At 37.3% G+C, this 18,788-nt stretch overlaps 1 protein-coding gene across 1 annotated transcript; it reads right to left on the bottom strand.

Annotated features, from left to right (window-relative positions):
• Positions 1 to 314: 314 nt before the first annotated feature.
• On the bottom strand, positions 315 to 12,080 carry LOC137391116 (ankyrin and armadillo repeat-containing protein-like). Its single transcript, XM_068077480.1, has 10 exons — positions 11,871 to 12,080; positions 10,391 to 10,518; positions 9,986 to 10,138; positions 7,829 to 8,100; positions 5,241 to 6,342; positions 3,063 to 3,316; positions 2,720 to 2,876; positions 1,599 to 1,746; positions 1,368 to 1,490; positions 315 to 905 (listed from the first exon to the last, which is right to left on the bottom strand). The coding sequence occupies exons 2-10, from the start codon at positions 10,443 to 10,445 to the stop codon at positions 662 to 664; spliced, it is 2,508 nt and encodes an 835-aa protein (XP_067933581.1). The 5' UTR covers positions 10,446 to 10,518; positions 11,871 to 12,080; the 3' UTR covers positions 315 to 661.
• Positions 12,081 to 18,788: the final 6,708 nt, after the last annotated feature.

Raw genomic sequence — 18,788 nt, 5'->3', positions numbered from 1 at the left:
ATAAAATTTCAGCTGATGAAAAAATTGAAGTTCAGTAAAATTACTAAAATAATTACTAAAACTTAGCTTACGTATGTGTTTAGTAAATTAAATGTTTATGTTAAATGTCTGCCTCGAAGGTAAGAACTTCTTACGGTAAGTACTGCACATAGTACATTGTAACGTTACATTTTATTGCAGAACATAACCACTAAATATACTGTAGGTATATTTTATTAGATGATTACTGTGAGTTTCTATACCGCTCTAAACGAAATTGTCGCCTCACGATGTCAACACTGGAACAAATTAAAATCGTATGGCGAGGGTCCACTGTACTTGTTTTATTCATTCTGCATGGGAGGCTAACTCGAAGAGTATGGCCCATGGGGACGGAATTCAATATTTTAGTACAAGTCCTTTGGATGTACATATAATGCTTACAAGTACATGAGATAAGTTTGTACGTTCAGTGGAACAAATCTTCAAAGACAAACACGATTGGAAATGTCAAATTGCTACTGTTAGTAATTCGGGGTTGAGTTTGCATTACTGTATATAGCAAGGTTTTATGGATTAGCTATATTCCTTTTTCTGAGTATTTTGGGAGTGATTCCCTTGTCATGGTCATATCACAGCATTTCCCATTAAGCCCTACAGCTGGTCTGCCAGAGGCAAGGTATCACTCAGCTGTAACAGGCATAACAGGAGTGGCCATAGGTTGTTCCTCTATAATTGCACTCTGTGAGGTATCTTGCATTGCTGTCGCAGTCGAGACTCGAGAAATGGGAGCTTTGTTGATGTCATTAACAGAGCCAGCTTTAAAGGAAGTGGGAGTGTCCGGAAGAACACCTCGCTGGGGTCTTGTCTTGACAGCTAGTGCCAGTGTCCTGTAATCTCTGCTCACCAAGTTAGGTCGGCCAACCCTGGAAAATTTAAACCAACTCTATTAACACTGACTTCAAACTGTTGAGTACTAACAACTTTTCTTTTTAACTATTAGAAATAAAAGAAGGAAATTAAAATATTAAAATGCTCATTCAACAGCTCCTAATATCTTGCCATCTCCCTTCTCTTGTTTCTAGAATTTTTGCTACATGTTGCTAAGGTTCTCTTGTTTCTGGAACGTTTGCTACATGTTGCTAAGGTTCTCTTGTTTCTGGAACATTTGCTACATGTTGCTAAGGTATCATGGGCGTGTCATATTCACTGAGTATCTGCTTGGGCGTCTTGTGAATGCACGTGCTCTAGCCACCAGATTGCAATGTTCTATGATTTGTCTCCTCCCAGTCATGATGATACACATGATGGCTGCTGCCTTTCCTGTCAGGTCTTGGAGAACAGCATGTTGTTTGAAACAAAACTTGTTTTCACAATTAAGACCTTACTGTATGGCTGGTAGTCCTCCCAGCTTTTTATAATGTTTCCACTCATCCTTGAAGCGTTTAGAGATTTTGTGTCTGTCTGTGTAATGTCGAAGGCATTTGATGAGGTAGGGATCTGTTCTGCACCTACAGCGAATAAATTCACATAAAATATAATATAGTTGTGTTGTAATGAGCCTGAGTCAATGCAATACATCAAAGCAATTCTTTTTAACATGAGGTACTTTGAGCTACCTGTTCAGGAGTTGTCTTTCAGCTTTATGGTTGTATGACAAGTAGCCTAAGGCAATAGCGGCGCAGCCTCGCACTTGCGTGACATCTGAGTACATTAGACTGCAAAGTCGTTCTACACAGTCCATGGCAACTAATGCTTCAGGAACTCCTGCCAGTGTAATGAAAGTAGAACTTGGCAACTTGAATACTTAGAAAAACTGAAATGCATAAACTAAGGTGAGATTATGGTGCAAGAATACAATATATATTTCTAAATCTACATGCACAATATTTACATAAAACCATGCTCTTAAAGTTTGACCCTTTTACAGACTGAAGCCTTCTTTAGTTAGAATGTGAGCAGTAAATGATGGACTCCCACCCAACCTTATCAGCTATGAGTGATACTCGGCTTAGTGGCTGTTAACAAGGCCTATGTAGTCAAATATGGCGGAAACGTATCTGTTTCAGTACAGATAACACTCAGCTGTTAGAGTATGGATCAGGCCTGCCTACTCGACAACAGGTGAGACTTGCTTGGGGTAAATTAAAATGAAACCTTACTTCTTAAGTATGGGTGAGATCTACATGTACCTACTGAAGCTCAGATCATGTACAGGGGAGAACTAGCTTTTTGAGTTTAGATATTTTCCTACTGGAGTATCATTGAGACTGACCTTCCTAAGTATGGCTGAGACCTGCCTACTAGAGCATACCTTTTGGAGTATATGTGAGATAACTGCTTACTAGAGTGTATGTGGTAGACCTACCTGCTTACTAGAGTGTATTTGGTAGACCTACCTGCTTACTAGAGTGTATGTGGTAAACCTACCTGCTTACTAGAGTGTATGTGGTAGACCTAACTGCTTACTAGAGTGTATGTGGTAGACCTACCTGCTTACTAGAGTGTATGTGGTAGACCTACCTGCTTACTAGAGTGTATGTGGTAGACCTACCTGCTTACTAGAGCGTATGTGGTAGACCTACCTGCTTACTAGAGCGTATGTGGTAGACCTACCTGCTTACTAGAGCGTATGTGGTAGACCTACCTGCTTACTAGAGCGTATGTGGTAGACCTACCTGCTTACTACAGTGTATGTGGTAGACCTACCTGCTTACTAGAGTGTATGTGGTAGACCTACCTGCTCTAGTATGGGCAAGGCGAGCGACACAGTCAGAAGCAAGCGATTGAATGATCTTACTAGATGAATCATTTAAAATATCTGCCAGTAGCTTAATTCCCGCAGCAGAAGCTACTGCCTGTTCTTCATCTGGAATGATTCTTGCCAATACAACCACCTATGTACAAGAACATTATATTGGAGTTGTTTGTCCATGCTGTTGAATTGATACAAAGTTCTGAGCTTTAAAATGCGCCTTTATTAAGAACCTTTCAAAGCTTGCATCTAAAAAAAAAGACAGGCAGCAAAGTTGTATCTTTAGTGAAAGACTAAAAAGTGTTCAATATGTAAAGAGAAGGCTCACCTGAAAAGCAGTGTTGCATCTCAGATATTCATCACTTGACTGCAGGAAGTCAGCGAAGCAACTGAACCTTACTCCACCCTCAGCAGCAATCATTTGCTGCTGAGTCATGTTGTTATAGGCAAATGTTGCAAGCGCTGCTCCTGCTAGCACCCTTACAGCGCTGTCCTCAGAGTAGAGATGGGTGAGGATGCGCACATAGCTAAATTGAAGATGCTGGCCTGTGCTCATGACTTCCTCTATCACTGTAGGGTTGCCTAAAAAAGACTAACTTGTAAATAACTGAAGTAGACATGGTATTGTCCAGCTGGGCAAAACATAAAACATACATGGACACTCAATCTTAGCAGAGTTGTTGGAGCTTTTAGTGAGCAGCCCACACAGGCTTATTTTAACTGGTTCTTATAACTGAAGCTTGGCTTTGGTAGCTCTGAGTAAAACTGCAGTAGTATGTACGCTGATAGGGGGGGGGGGTCATAGCAAGTTTATAGCTTGTCTCTGTCAGCTAAAACTGAGTCTATATCAACCCTTGTTACGAGAAGATCTGCTCAAGTGAGTAGAGGCTTACTGTCGAGATACTTGGGCTAAGGTATCTGACTGGCTTGGCATGAGCTGGATCCATAGACCTATTAACTATACAGTAAAGTTAATAGGTCTATGGCTGGATCACTCAACACAGGGCGATACTAAAAGGCTGCAAATTTCTGCTTTCAAATATCATAAATAGAAAGCTCACTCACAAGTTCTCAGAGTTAGCTTTAGTACCTTGGCTATAGAATTATTGAACAACACCCCAGTTTCATAGCAATAGATGGAAGTTGCAGAAACAACTCTCTCATTATTACGACATTTATTAAATGTTTCTGTATGTTGTGACGTCATAGCTGCCACTTCTTGTCGCAGGCTCAATTCTTACACATATGCTACTGACTGAATAATTTCGAGTGGCGAAGCAGTACAAGACAAATTAATAGAACTGGAAATAATAGTTTTTTTATTTTCATCTCAGGCCATTTTGTTCATTCTGAGTAACCAATAAATAGAGTCATTTATTATTAAAGTTAATCCTGATTTGGTCAAAATTAAGATCTGGGTAATTTGAAAAAAAAAATTGAAGCAGTCGTTTGAGGAGTTGTCAAGTGAAAAGAAAAAGTTAACTTTAGCCAAATTGTGACCACATTTTGAGCGAGTTAAAAAATTTGCGTGCACCAGGCTGAGAACTTGGGCTATAATTCTATGTTGAAAAAGTCAGTGGGCTAAATTAAAATTAAATTAAGCTAGTAATGGCGGTCTAGTAATGTCTTTGCACTCAACTGACATACTCTGTGAATGAAAACAATAAATTTGTATGATAGTAGTATTATGTTCTTGCTCAAAGTAACCTCACCTAATACTATATTAGTCATAGTCAAAGTAAACTCACCTAATACTATATTAGTCATAGTCAAAGTATACTCACCTAATGCTATACTAATCATAGTCAAAGTTGACTCACCTAATGCTATACTAGTCAGTCAAATTATACTCGCCTAATGCTATACTAATCATAGTCCGAGTTGACTCACCTAATACTATACTAATCATAGTCAAGGTGAACTCACCTAATACTATATTAGTCATAGTCAAAGTAAACTCACCTAATACTATATTAGTCATAGTCAAAGTATACTCACCTAATGCTATACTAATCATAGTCAAAGTTGACTCACCTAATGCTATACTAGTCAGTCAAATTATACTCGCCTAATGCTATACTAATCATAGTCCGAGTTGACTCACCTAATACTATACTAATCATAGTCAAAGTAAACTCACCTAATACTATATTAGTCATAGTCAAAGTATACTCGCCTAATGCTATATTAGTCATAGTCAAAGTATACTCACCTAATGCTATACTAATCATAGTCAAAGTTGACTCACCTAATGCTATACTAGTCAGTCAAATTATACTCGCCTAATGCTATACTAATCATAGTCCGAGTTGACTCACCTAATACTATACTAATCATAGTCAAGGTGAACTCACCTAATACTATACTAATCATAGTCAGAGTTGACTCACCTAACTATGATTAGTATAGAATATACTAATCATAGTCAAAGTTGACTCACCTAATACTATACTAATCATAGTCCAAGTAGCCTCACCTAATACTGTCATAGTCAAAGTAAACTCACCTAGTGCTACGCTGGCCATGGTCAACGCAGACTCCACTTGTATTAGGTCGTTATTGGAGAGAATCATGAGGGCAATCAGCAGTTTGATGCCTCTAGCCTGTGAAACTGTTTTCTGGTTCTCTGCATGAGGGAGGTAGCCCACCCCGAGGCACAGATGCCTTATGCTTCTGACAGCACTCAAGACAAGATGCTCCTTCTCTGATTTCAACAGTCTCACTAGCGGGAAGACTCCATTAGCCTCAGCAATCATGTCCTGCTGATTATGAGCGCCGTACGCTAACACCCCCAATCCTTCACTGCCTATAAAATGTAGAATCTCAGAAAGGGAGCTGAGAAAGTCTATCAGCAGGTTCACTCCCATGGTCAAGGCCATCTTTCTCCTCTCATCGCCATCCTCTCCTGCAAGAGACCAAAGAGCACTCGCTGTTTTCTCTTGCACAACTTGAGACTTGCTCTTGTTGAGAAGATTGATGAGAGGCCCGATCACCCCATCTTCGACTAGCTTAGCCTGAGAGAAAGGATTGCTATCAGCCAGCATGTGTATCGTGTCAACAGCTGCCAGTTGGATCTCTCTGTTCTTTATTTCAGCGAGCATTATCAGATCGCTCGCTCCACCGCAGTCCACGATGCTTCTCTGGTTGTTTGGGTGGTGCTGGGCGATCTTAGTCATGCACTGGCAGAGCACCAGAAGCAACTCAGCATCTTCGCAGTTTTCAAGAGTGCTGCACAAACTTTCGATGCCTTCCGGAGTCGAGTTGAGGATTGACTGTCGACTAGAGCTTCCTTCACATATCGTGCCCAGCGCCTTGACGACCGCCACCAGAACTTCACTCTTATCATTTGTCCGCAGGCTACTAACCAGAGCCGAGATGGCTCCCTTGCTGCAGCAGATTTCAGCATAGTCTCTGACAGTGCTGAGGATGGCGAGAGCTGTGGCTGACCGCTGAACAATGGCACTGTTGGAAGATTTAAGGTGCTTAATAAATGCTTCAACTCCTCCAGACGTTACAACCTGGTCCGTGATCTCCCGCTGCCTTAGAACATTTATTAAACAAGACATGACTTCAGCCTTGGCTTTATTTCCTATACCACCCTTCATCACCTGCAAACAAAACAAGAGCATGGGAAATGGTCCACTTACAGAAATTGCAGGAAAAAGAGGGTTAAAGCTGAACTTACACACAATTCTGGTAGATTTTATCAGAAAGGATCGGTATTCGCTATCATTTGCGATTATTTTTGATGTTTGAGGTGAGTTTACTGCCAGGATGTTTCAAGACTAAAATCGATAAAACATGATCGCGGTTGAAATCTTCAGAAGTAAAATAAGTGCGAAATTATGTCACTATTCTATAACGTCGCTAAAGTTGATGTTGGCTATTGCGTTCAAGTTGCAGCGTTATACGTCTCTATTCTGTCGCTCTCTTTGCAACTATAGAGGTTATAATCGCACTTGTGTTTGATCTGAGCATTTCAACTGCGATAAAATTGTGTCAATTTTAATCTTGAAGTATCCTGGCAGTCAGATAATGTCAAACATCAAAAACAATTGCAAATAATAGAAAAATACCAATGTTTTTTGATAAAATCTAGTAAAATCCTTTGCAAGTTCATCTCTAATGAGCAGTAGAGATTGGCTGTTTCCATGTGAAGACAACTAACAATAAAGAGCTCCATACGCAATTACATGTAGTTGAACAATTAAATACGTTTGTGCATCCAGCATAGCGTGCAACTGTATACCTTAGTCTAACCTATCTACTTACTCATAGCGTGCAACTGTATACCTTAGTCTAACCTATCTACTTACTCATAGCGTGCAACTGTATACCTTAGTCTAACCTATCTACTTACTCATAGCGTACAACTGTATACTTTAGTCTAACCTATCTACTTACTCATAGCGTGCAACTGTATACCTTAGTCTAACCTATCTACTTACTCATAGCGTGCAACTGTATACCTTAGTCTAACCTATCTACTTACTCATAGCGTACAACTGTATACTTTAGTCTAACCTATCTACTTACTCATAGCGTGCAACTGTATACTTTAGTCTAACCTATCTACTTACTCATAGCGTACAGCTGTATACCTTAGTCTAACCTATCTACTTACTCATAGCGTGCAACTGTATACCTTAGTCTAACCTATCTACTTACTCATAGCGTGCAACTGTATACCTTAGTCTAACCTGTCTACTTACTCATAGCGTACAACTGTATACTTTAGTCTAACCTATCTACTTACTCATAGCGTGCAACTGTATACTTTAGTCTAACCTATCTACTTACTCATAGCGTACAGCTGTATACCTTAGTCTAACCTATCTACTTACTCATAGCGTGCAACTGTATACCTTAGTCTAACCTATCTACTTACTCATAGCGTGCAACTGTATACCTTAGTCTAACCTATCTACTTACTCATAGCGTACAGCTGTATACTTTAGTCTAACCTATCTACTTACTCATAGCGTGCAACTGTATACTTTAGTCTAACCTATCTACTTACTCATAGCGTACAGCTGTATACCTTGGTCTAACCTATCTACTTACTGTGAGACGCTGACCCCCCTGCTGACCTACCTTGACTAGAACACTCACACCACCACATTCGTAAATCTGCTTCCAGTTGCTATTTATTTCTCCGTCAGAGGACATTGTGAGTATCCTGGCAGCCTTTCCCGCGCACTCAGCTTCCTCTTCTAGGTCAGAGGCGCAGAACTTGATTAGGTTATTCCATACCGGCAGTTCCGGCCTGACCAAGTTTTGCAAGTAGTCCAGCACGTCTGTGTGTCCCTCCATGCAACAGATCTCTACCAGTCCGTGATTGACATTGTTGATGGCATCCAGTTTTCCTATACAGGAAGCAAATGCATTCGCCAAATCGACTAACATAATGCTTACAATGCAAGAGGTTTACTAGAAAGGTTTCCAAGTTAGAAGGAGCAGATTTGGGTTCTGCCAAGAAGTAGGCAGTCAAAGAACTTTTTATTCAGTAAAGCCACCTAAAATATCCACAGCTGCCAATAAATTGATAACGATTTGGATAGCGGATTCTCAATCAAGTGTTCAACTCGCATTCTGGTAGACCTACAAAATTTGACTTGTGATCTGATGTACTTCTCATGAATTCTCTACATCAGATAAGACATACAGTATATTGAAGAACAGTCATGAAGAATTGTATACTAAAAAGTCCACACATGGCTACTAATACAGAGGTTTGTTAGAGTTGGCGTTTCTTTAGTGTTCATATCTGAATACTAGTACTAAAAAACCAACCTAGTCATGAAAATGTAAAACTTTCTGCAAACATGTCTAATATCTTCCATAGAAATTAACTGATACTATGGAGATTTGTAAAGGCACCAGTTATAAGCGATAACTGATAAACAATTACCCATTCTTATTCAGAGTCTAATGATTAGCACGAAGATAATACTCATGAGGGAACTCAGTCCTGAGCAATTGCATCCAGGTGAATTAATCAATTAGACTTTTTGAGAAAGGTAAGTCACCTACCCATATTATTAATGATGGGATGCTGACATGTTGAAGTACATGTATGTTTAGTTGATAGATATATAAAACCTTTCTAAAACTTCCTCCATGTTTCAAAGAAGTTGTCATCCAATGTGAGAAAACAATTTATTCAGTACTAACATGCTACATTCACTGTCATTTGTTTCAGTTTATAAACTTTCTGCTTCAGCAACCTACAATTCACTATCCTGACTCCTTCACAATTATATTAGACTACCAACTTATAAAAACTTGTTCTACTCACTCAGCAATTCCTGATTTCTGTCTTCTCATTTTTTTCTTTTAACTTGGAATAAAAAACATCGTCTTGATGATGATTACTAATACCAATAGAGCGATACATAAATAGAGCGATACATAAATAGAGCGATACATAAATAGAGCGATACATAAATAGAGCGATACATAAATAAAGCGATACATAAATAGAGCGATACATAAATAGAGTGATACATACATAGAGTGATACATAAATAGATTGATACATACATAGAGTGATACATACATAGAGTGATACATAAATAGAGTGATATATAAATAGAGTGATACATAAATAGAGTGATACATAAATAGAGTGATACATAAATAGAGTGATAAATAAATAGAGTGATACATACATAGAGTGATACATAAATACATTTCATGTTAATGGAATCTTCTTATAGGCAGTAGAATGCCTGAACTACTCTCCTTACGTGTGACTGCATACATCTACACGACCCTAGTCTGGGCTGATAGCTGACTATTAGACAGATTGATCACTGAGAAGCTTGTTTGCAGCGCTCTGTCAAAACTGTTTTAATAAAACTGCTTAGGAAAGACAGCGCTGCCATCAACTCGCATAAATCTAATCTAAAGCAGATACCTTCTGCTGATTGGATTATAAAATGATATTTTGCATCTGTAAAAAAAATTTTTTTATAAAAAAGGCCATTTAGAAGCCTGACCAAATACTATCCGTCTTGAGAAACAATTACCGAATCTATGAGGCATATGTATAGAGTTACACTTTGTTATGGAGACCTTTTCGCTGGTGGGAGAAAGTAAGTGATGCAATACTTACTAATAGGAATAGGAAAAAGTAAAACTATGCTGCCGGTGATCCTGTCATGGCAGAGGTCAAAATTTTATAGCAGTTTCTGTACAAGAGGCTGCCTAGTTCTTAAACTAAAAGTCAGCCATAGCAAGTGGATGTACCTCCAAGTTTAATAATAGTGCTGATAGTATCCATATTGCTGCTGCCGGCTCTGACTGCAACCATAAGTGGCGTCTCTTTCAAGTCATCTTGCGTCTCAAACTCTATCTGATCATCGCTGGCCTGTATGAACTTCTCCACAGACTTGAAGTAACCTGAAGATTTGAGAGGTTCTCATTCAACCAGCATAAATAATTAGAAACAACAATCAATCATGCAGAAATTCTGGAACACCTAAATACCTCCTCATCTCGAATAGAAAGTAACCGACAAATTTCAACAAAAATTCTTGCTCCTTGTTTTTGAGAGACATAATGATGACATGGTGACTTATAAATGCACATCAGGTTAGTCAGCAATCACCAAGTGACTAGAATACATTATGTATATAGCTGGTGACAACTAACCTTTCTTTGCTGCTTGGTGAATGTGGGCCCATCCATGCTCATCAACTTCATTCATCTTCCTCCGTTCTATAGCACCAGGAGTGTAGACTGATTTACTGAGGCGAACGTTAACCACAGCAGATCTGGCTCTACAATGAACAAACCAGCTAATAACAGAAATGAACAACGTCCGCATATAAACACGTTTATAGATATGTTGGTAGCTCACCTTGTGATTAGTTAATGACTGCCTTGTGAACTTCCAAAATTGCTAGTAATTGTGCAGTTTATATATGAGTATAGTTTTTACTGTTAAGTCATTGCAAATCCCATCTAGAGACTTGGGCGGGTGCTGACAACTTCTCAGCTGTATGCTGAATCACCTCTAACAAACCATTTATTTCACAATTTTCTCTATAGTAGTGAACTATTAAAGAAATGAGCCATGTAGCAAGGTTCAAGTGAGTGAATGACAATATGCTAAGATATCAATAAGCACGGAGCCACACCTCACTATATTGTCAGTCAATACTAGCATATGCTCTCAGTACACTTTTGATGAAAAATGTAACTGTAGTCTGAGCTCAGAGACACTGCACCAAGCATTACTACTAAATACTTCAATATGAAACCATTTCAAAGTCGAGCTTTTAACATATTATGACCTTGACCTATTGACAGCCTCCTGATAGTTTGATTTATTTAACTTGATGATATTTTAGACCAAACCAGAAAGCTTCCAATTATACTAGCTATATGCTGAACTATAGCTGTTCTTAAATTCATCATTCCATTAGCAGGTAAGAAGTAAATACCTGGGCTACAGAAAGTTACGGTTTTCACACATGGAGCAATCGTGCTGCCGCTAGCATTCTTGAGATAAGCTATGGAGCTGATTTCTATCCAGCAGCAAGGCTGGTCTATGCTGTGCTATAGCTTAGGTAATTTAAAATATTGTTGCATGTAGGGATGAGATGAATTCAGCTGTTAGTACCAAAAATCAGTAAAACAAAACTTGTTTTTAATACCATAACCCCTGAGCCTGTTTTTCTCTGATAGCTGAGACTGAGAAACAGGTTAATTCATAGAAAAATCTACAGGCAGAGATAAGAAATTAGGCAATGGTAATACGGTCGCTTTGATAAGCAATTTCAAAATATTTTTTTCTTTAGAAAGGTCTCTACCCAGTTTTGCCAACAATCTGTATGAAGTATTTACTCTAGCCAGCTCTACTACTACTACCGGAGTATCCGCTGCCTACAGGAGTGGTAAGCTACTTACACAGCCCTGAATTTCTTCACCTTAGACGTGTCAGCAGCGAGCATCTTTGTCTGGCTAGTTCGGTGTAATACAGCGCAAAAAACCTCACAATATCACACTTTCTTATTTAGATCCCTAAGTGGTCTACTGGGGCCTAAATTACCGTCAGCACAACATTCAATCTCAATGCCACATACAAACGCTCGCATTAGTTCTGCCATCGATACCAATTAGAACTTACTGTGACCGTTGAAATTAGTAGCTAATTGAGCTTCATGTTACATGTAGGATCCAGTCTCAAGTAGGAGCTGTCACGAGCTTATGACAGCGCAGGAAAGCAGCGACTAGCCATCTATGCTGAGAAGAGATGATCGTACAGTCAGTCTGCAAATACTAGTATATTCACTTAGCAACCATTGAAGTTCCACTGCAGTAATCTATGCGTGTCAAAGGTTTGATATTGTAGAGTGACATGATGGTATTGTTATAGAAAGAGATTGACCTCTGCTGAGCAGTGTAGAGCTGCCTGAGAAACAATGATTTTGAAAATACATAATACTCTGGTGGCATGGCATTAGCCTCGACAGAGAAAAGCCTAACAGTGACTAATGTAACGTATTCAACACTAGCAGCATTCCGCTACAATCAATATGCTGATAGAAGTAGTACCATGCACTGACATGGTAACTATTCATAATCTTCAATTCTTGCAACAGAGGCAGCTAAAGATTTGTATTTGCAGAAGAATATCTGATGAACTTATCTGTTGATATATAAAATATTAGTTTCAGTAAAATAGTGAAAGGCAGCAAAAACTTCAAAAGAAAAAGCATGAGTTTGTTTAGCCTAAGTTTCCAATAATGGTTTAGCCTAAGTTTCCAATACATGAAATTATTAAATTACAAGCTTTAATTGGAGAAGTCATCAACTTTCAGCTGTCGTTACTCATTCAGTGGCAAGCAGACAGTCCTGATTTGACAGCGTGACCAATTTTCCTCAAAAGCGACTACCTTTCTATAAGAATACAACACTGTATCGCTAACTCATTCTTCTCCTATTCACAGATACACTACAGCCTGTCGCAAAATTATTCTAGAAATTATCAATGCCTGTCAAATCCAATCTAATGATACTTCATACAACTAGCTGAGTAACCAGTGGTATATCTAAAGACATCAGTTGGGCAAATGAGACCAGTCCTAATGGAACACAGAAGTTCTCTTAGCTTTCCTCTCTTATAACTTACTTAATGGGTGAAAGATTATCTCCAGCTTCCACTTGTGACTCGCCTTCAAATATCTAAACTGTGTTTGTCTGCTCGACCATATCCCTAGTGATATCTACTCTTTACGACACGCGTTTCTGCATTGTTAAACACAGCTGACATTTTGACTTATTGATTTCCCTTTCAATAGACAAGTATTGGCAAACAGATTGTGGGTTTTGTTAAAGTGTCTCTAATAAGGCTGTGAGTGCATGTGCCACATTAGTCTAGCTCTAGTAACACTGAAAGATCAATAATCGCAATGAATACCTTTCAGTTAGGCTTTTATTGGAAATGCTCTTTTTTACATGGAATTAAAATTATATAATGTATATGCGTATACACATATGAGTTATATATCTACATTATATATATATATATGTTATATATCTAGATATATACATGTATATATACACCGGTATATATATATGTTATATGTAGGCCTATCTGTTATGTGTATATATATGTTATAAATATACATATATTATATAGCCGAAACAGTACTGTCTCTATCATGAGTATATATATATATATATCCTGCTCATGTATATATTTATATGAATATATATATGAGTATATATATACTCATGATACAGACAGTACTATATATATACTAGCTAAATACCCGGCATTGCACAAATAAAAAAGTTTTTGCACAGAAAATTTATTTTTAATCAACGTGTAGAACATTTATCATTCTAAAGTTTAAATGAAGGTGTTTTGTTTATTTCTGTGTACTGTGTTTATTTCTGTGTACTGCGTTTATTTTGTATACTTATACTGTATCGGCTGCATGCCTACTACAACTCTATACTGATTGCAATAGTCTTACCGCCCATGTGAGTTTGAGCATTAATTTTTTCTTTCGGCCAACAATTCTATCGTAATGCTAAATGAAATGTGTAATGTGATGCCATGAAAGATTGGCATGTGTAGTGAGTATGCGCACAACTTATTCTATAATATAGCCAGTTATACAGTGTAGTGTATTGGATAAATGCCTGTCTGCAAACCTGGAGGTGCCAAGCTCAAATCGAGTACACAGTGATTTAATTCATTTCTAAAACTCTGTTGCTATAACTGGACACACAGACGCACCGACAAAATACAAACACTGAGATTTATATATATATATGTGTGTGTGTATATGTATATATATATATATGTGTGTATATGTATATATGTATATATATGTACAAGTAGTCAGCCTACTGCTAATAGCACTCTACAAAGTGAGTATCATAAATAATTAGTGCTGGAATCACTTATCTTTTTCTAGGTTGATGTTTCTTTCTGGAGTCACGACAGATCTGCTTCACGCTTCTGCATAAACTACCTCTGCTCATCCACCAAACCACCTACACCATCGCTGCTTGTCACGCTCGTCACACAGTCTAACGAGTGCAAAACGTGAAATAACTTTGTAGCATGCGCAAAAGATTTTAAACAAAATCATCTAGTTTTCATATAATCAACGCGTAGAGTTTAAAGTTCCCTTTTTAAACTTACTTTCTTTAAAATGATATATACATACACATATACATGTTATATACAGAATATATATGATATATACATACACATATACATGTTATATACAGAATATATATGATATATACATACACATATACATGTTATATACAGAATATATATGATATATACATACACATATACATGTTATATACAGAATATATATAATATATACATACACATATACATGTTATATACAGAATATAAATGATATATACATACACATATACATGTTATATACAGAATATATATGATATATACATACACATATACATGTTATATACAGAATATATATGATATATACATACACATATACATGTTATATACAGAATATATATGATATATACATACACATATACATGTTATATACAGAATATATATGATATATACATACACATATACATGTTATATACAGAATATATATAATATATACATACACATATACATGTTATATACAGAATATATATGATATATACATACACATATACATGTTATATACAGAATATATATGATATATACATACACATATACATGTTATATACAGAATATATAATAAGATTGGTATAATGTATGATGGCATATTTTAAGCGAATGTTTCAACTCATCTCCGATTAATGATTACTGTCCAAGTTTTTAAGCATTCAAAATATTACCTAAGACATCCAATATAAAACTACGGACAAAAGGTCATTGATAGCCTTTTTAAACATTTAATTGTAAACTAAATTTTCTAACCTCAGACTTAAGTTACATATGTTGGCATATGTTACATACATGTATGTTGACATAGGTAACCTATGTTGGCATATTTTTGTGTTTATTGAATGCTGCCACAATAACTCGTCAGCAAGTTGATAAAATGAGAAACCGTTTCAAAACAATTTTTGCTAAAACTGCTAGATATTTGTTGTTAGCTAACAGTTCATACGAAAATGAAACAACAATCAAATCATATGAAGAAATTAGAGTTGTCTTTTCTATTTTTTAACAAAATACTAACCATGATAAGAAAACTAATGCTTTTTGATATTTTATAAGTTTTCAGCTAAATTGCTCATAAGCAGAAGCTTTGCTCGGTTTTCTGTTGCTTTACACCAGTATTCACAGTATTCACCAGCAACAACAGTACTCACCAACAACAACAGTATTGACCAACAACAACAATAGTATTGACCAACAACAACAGTATTGACCAACAACAACAGCATTGACCAACAACAACAGCATTCACCAACAACACCAGTATTGACCATTAACAACAGCATTCACCAACAACAACAGTATTGACCAACAACAACAGTATTGACCAACAACAACAGTATTCACCAACAACAACAGTATTCACCAACAACAACAGTATTCACCAACAACAACAGCATTCACCAACAACAACAGTATTTACCAACAACAACAGTATTCACCAACAACAACAGTATTGACCAACAACAACAGCATTCACCAACAACAACAGCATTCACCAACAACAACAGTATTTACCAACAACAACAGTATTTACCAACAACAGCAGTATTCACCAACAACAGCAGTATTCACCAACAACAACAGTATTCACCAACAACAACAGTATTCACCAACAACCACAATAACAATTTATATGCAAAGTCAAATACTGAGCAAATTCGTTTACTAACTACATGTACATAAAAATCTTTGTTTTATGTAAACAACATACTTTCACAACTAAGACAACAGTAAGAAGGGAAAACAGCATAATGATGAACAAGGCAGCAAGATAATAAACTTCAAGATAATTTAATCATAAATCACTGCTTTGAAATTTTTCATAAAAAGCTGAAGAGGTCAGTAATATTTTGTGAAATGATGACATATATTTGGCTGTGATTGTAGGCCTACTGGACTTTCATAAGATGAGCTAGCTCCAACTACCTGCTTCAGAGGCTGTTCATGGATAAAGCATCATTTTTCTGAATCTAAGTTACTGAACCATCTATGGTTTATGCATTCTAAAAGGATAGTTATTTTACTTTTCAAATCGAAATAGAACAGAACTCTGAATAAACATTTGTAGTTACACATAAGAGATAGTCTGCAATTACTAAATGGTTATTTAACTGATTCTATGGTGAGTTGTTCTGAGGTAGAAACACTAAAAACTGTACAAAAAATAAACGCTTTATTATATGTTTATCAAATCTCTCTCCATGTTGCAATGTCGCTCCTGCCACCTCTTGATCAAGTGACAGATCCTCACCGCAAGTGACAGATGCGACTAACTTTCAAAAGCTTCGAACTGTAGAGGTAGAAAACAATTAACAGACCAGTAAGTGATAATTTTTTTACTTGTCTCTCAACCCATTTTAGTCAGCATACATGCATACAGGCAGCAAATAGAATTAGCTGTTAGTTAGAAGTTGATCAAGATCTTATTTGGTCAAAACTAAGATCTGGTAAATTAAAAAAAGGTTTGGGAGCATTTCCTTCCTTTGAAACACGTGAAAATATCTTTATAGATTTGTAGCGAAGTCTTTTAAGGGGTTTGCGAGTGAAAATAATAACTGCAACTGAACAAGTAGCTTATAACAAGAAAGAAGTTTAGGTGTCAAAAAACTCAACTAACTGTCCAATTAACTGACCAACTAACTGACCAACTAACTGTCCAACTAACTGACCGACTAACTGTCCAACTAACTGACCAACTAACTGTCCAACTAACTGACCAACTAACTGTCCAACTAGCTGTCCAACCAACTGACCAACTAACTGACCAGCTAGCTGTCCAACTAATTGAACAACTAACTGTCCAACTGACTGTCCAATTAACTGACCAAATAACTGACCAACTAACTGTCCAACCAACTGACTGACCAACTAACTGATCAACTAACTGATCAACTAACTGACCAACTAACTGTCCAACTAACTGACCAACTAACTGTCCAACTAACTGTCCAACCAACTGACCAACTAACTGACCAGCTAGCTGTCCAACTAATTGAACAACTAACTGTCAACTGACTGTCCAATTAACTGACCAAATAACTGACCAACTAACTGACCAACCAACGGGCCAACTAACTGACCAGCTAGCTGTCCAACTAACTGAACAACTAACTGTCCAGCTAACTGACCAACTGACTGTCCAATTAACTGACCAACTAACTGACCAACCAACTGTCCAACTAACTGACCAACTAACTGACCAACCAACCGACCAACTAACTGTCCAACTAACTGTCCAACTAACTGACCAACCAACCGACCAACTAACTGTCCAACTAACTGTCCAACTAACTGACCAACCAACCGACCAACTAACTGTCCAACTAACTGACCAACTAACTGACCAACCAACTGTCCAACTAACTGTCCAACTAACTGTCCAACTAACTGACCAACTAACTGACCAACCAACTGTCCAACTAACTGAACAACTAACTGACCAACTAACTGACCAACCAACTGACCAACTAACTGTCCAACTAACTGTCCAACTAACTGACCAACCACCTGGCCAACTAACTGACCAGCTAGCTGTCCAACTAACTGAACAACTAACTGTCCAACTAACTGACCAACTGACTGTCCAATTAACTGACCAACCAACCGACCAACTAACTGTCCAACTAACTGACCAACCACCTGACCAACTAACTGACCAACCAACCGACCAACTAACTGTCCAACTAACTGTCCAACTAACTGACCAACCACCTAGCCAACTAACTGACCAGCTAGCTGTCCAACTAACTGTCCAACTAACTGAACAACTAACTGACCAACTAACTGACCAACTAACTGTCCAACTAACTGACCAACTAACTGACCAACTAACTGACCAACTAACTGATCAATTAACTGACCCACTAACTATCCAACTAATATCTAACCAGGGGAATGTTGGTCTGCTTCAGACAGCCAAGATGTACTAAGAGAAGACTTAGTTTCAGAAATCTTGAACTTTTTGTACAAGCAACTTTGATAACCAATCAAATTACTGTATCTTTAAACATCAAAATAACACTATAAGGTTACGTCATTATGATTGGCCTATCTGTGTGACTTTAATATAAAAAATGTATCGTGTTATCTATCAGCTAAAAGAGGCTTGTTATTCATCAAGAGTAATGATAGTGTTTCTTTGATAAGAATGGGACTTATTATGGTAAACTCACTAAATGGCACCATCACAGCACAGTCATTATAGTGATTTAGCTAAATGGCTTTCAAACCAATTAATCAATCAACCACCAACAGAAATTATTCTGGTTGGATGATTTTGCTGTTAGCATTTTACATGACAAATATAATTTGAGTTGTTCATTGGTTTACAGCGTGTGCCTATTTTTACAAATGCTATATTCTAGAAGAGGATTTCTAATGTAAGTA

Source organism: Watersipora subatra, chromosome 3 (assembly GCF_963576615.1).
Source record: "Watersipora subatra chromosome 3, tzWatSuba1.1, whole genome shotgun sequence".
NCBI classification, from domain to species: domain Eukaryota; kingdom Metazoa; phylum Bryozoa; class Gymnolaemata; order Cheilostomatida; family Watersiporidae; genus Watersipora; species Watersipora subatra.
This window is presented reverse-complemented; position numbering and strand designations above follow the sequence as displayed.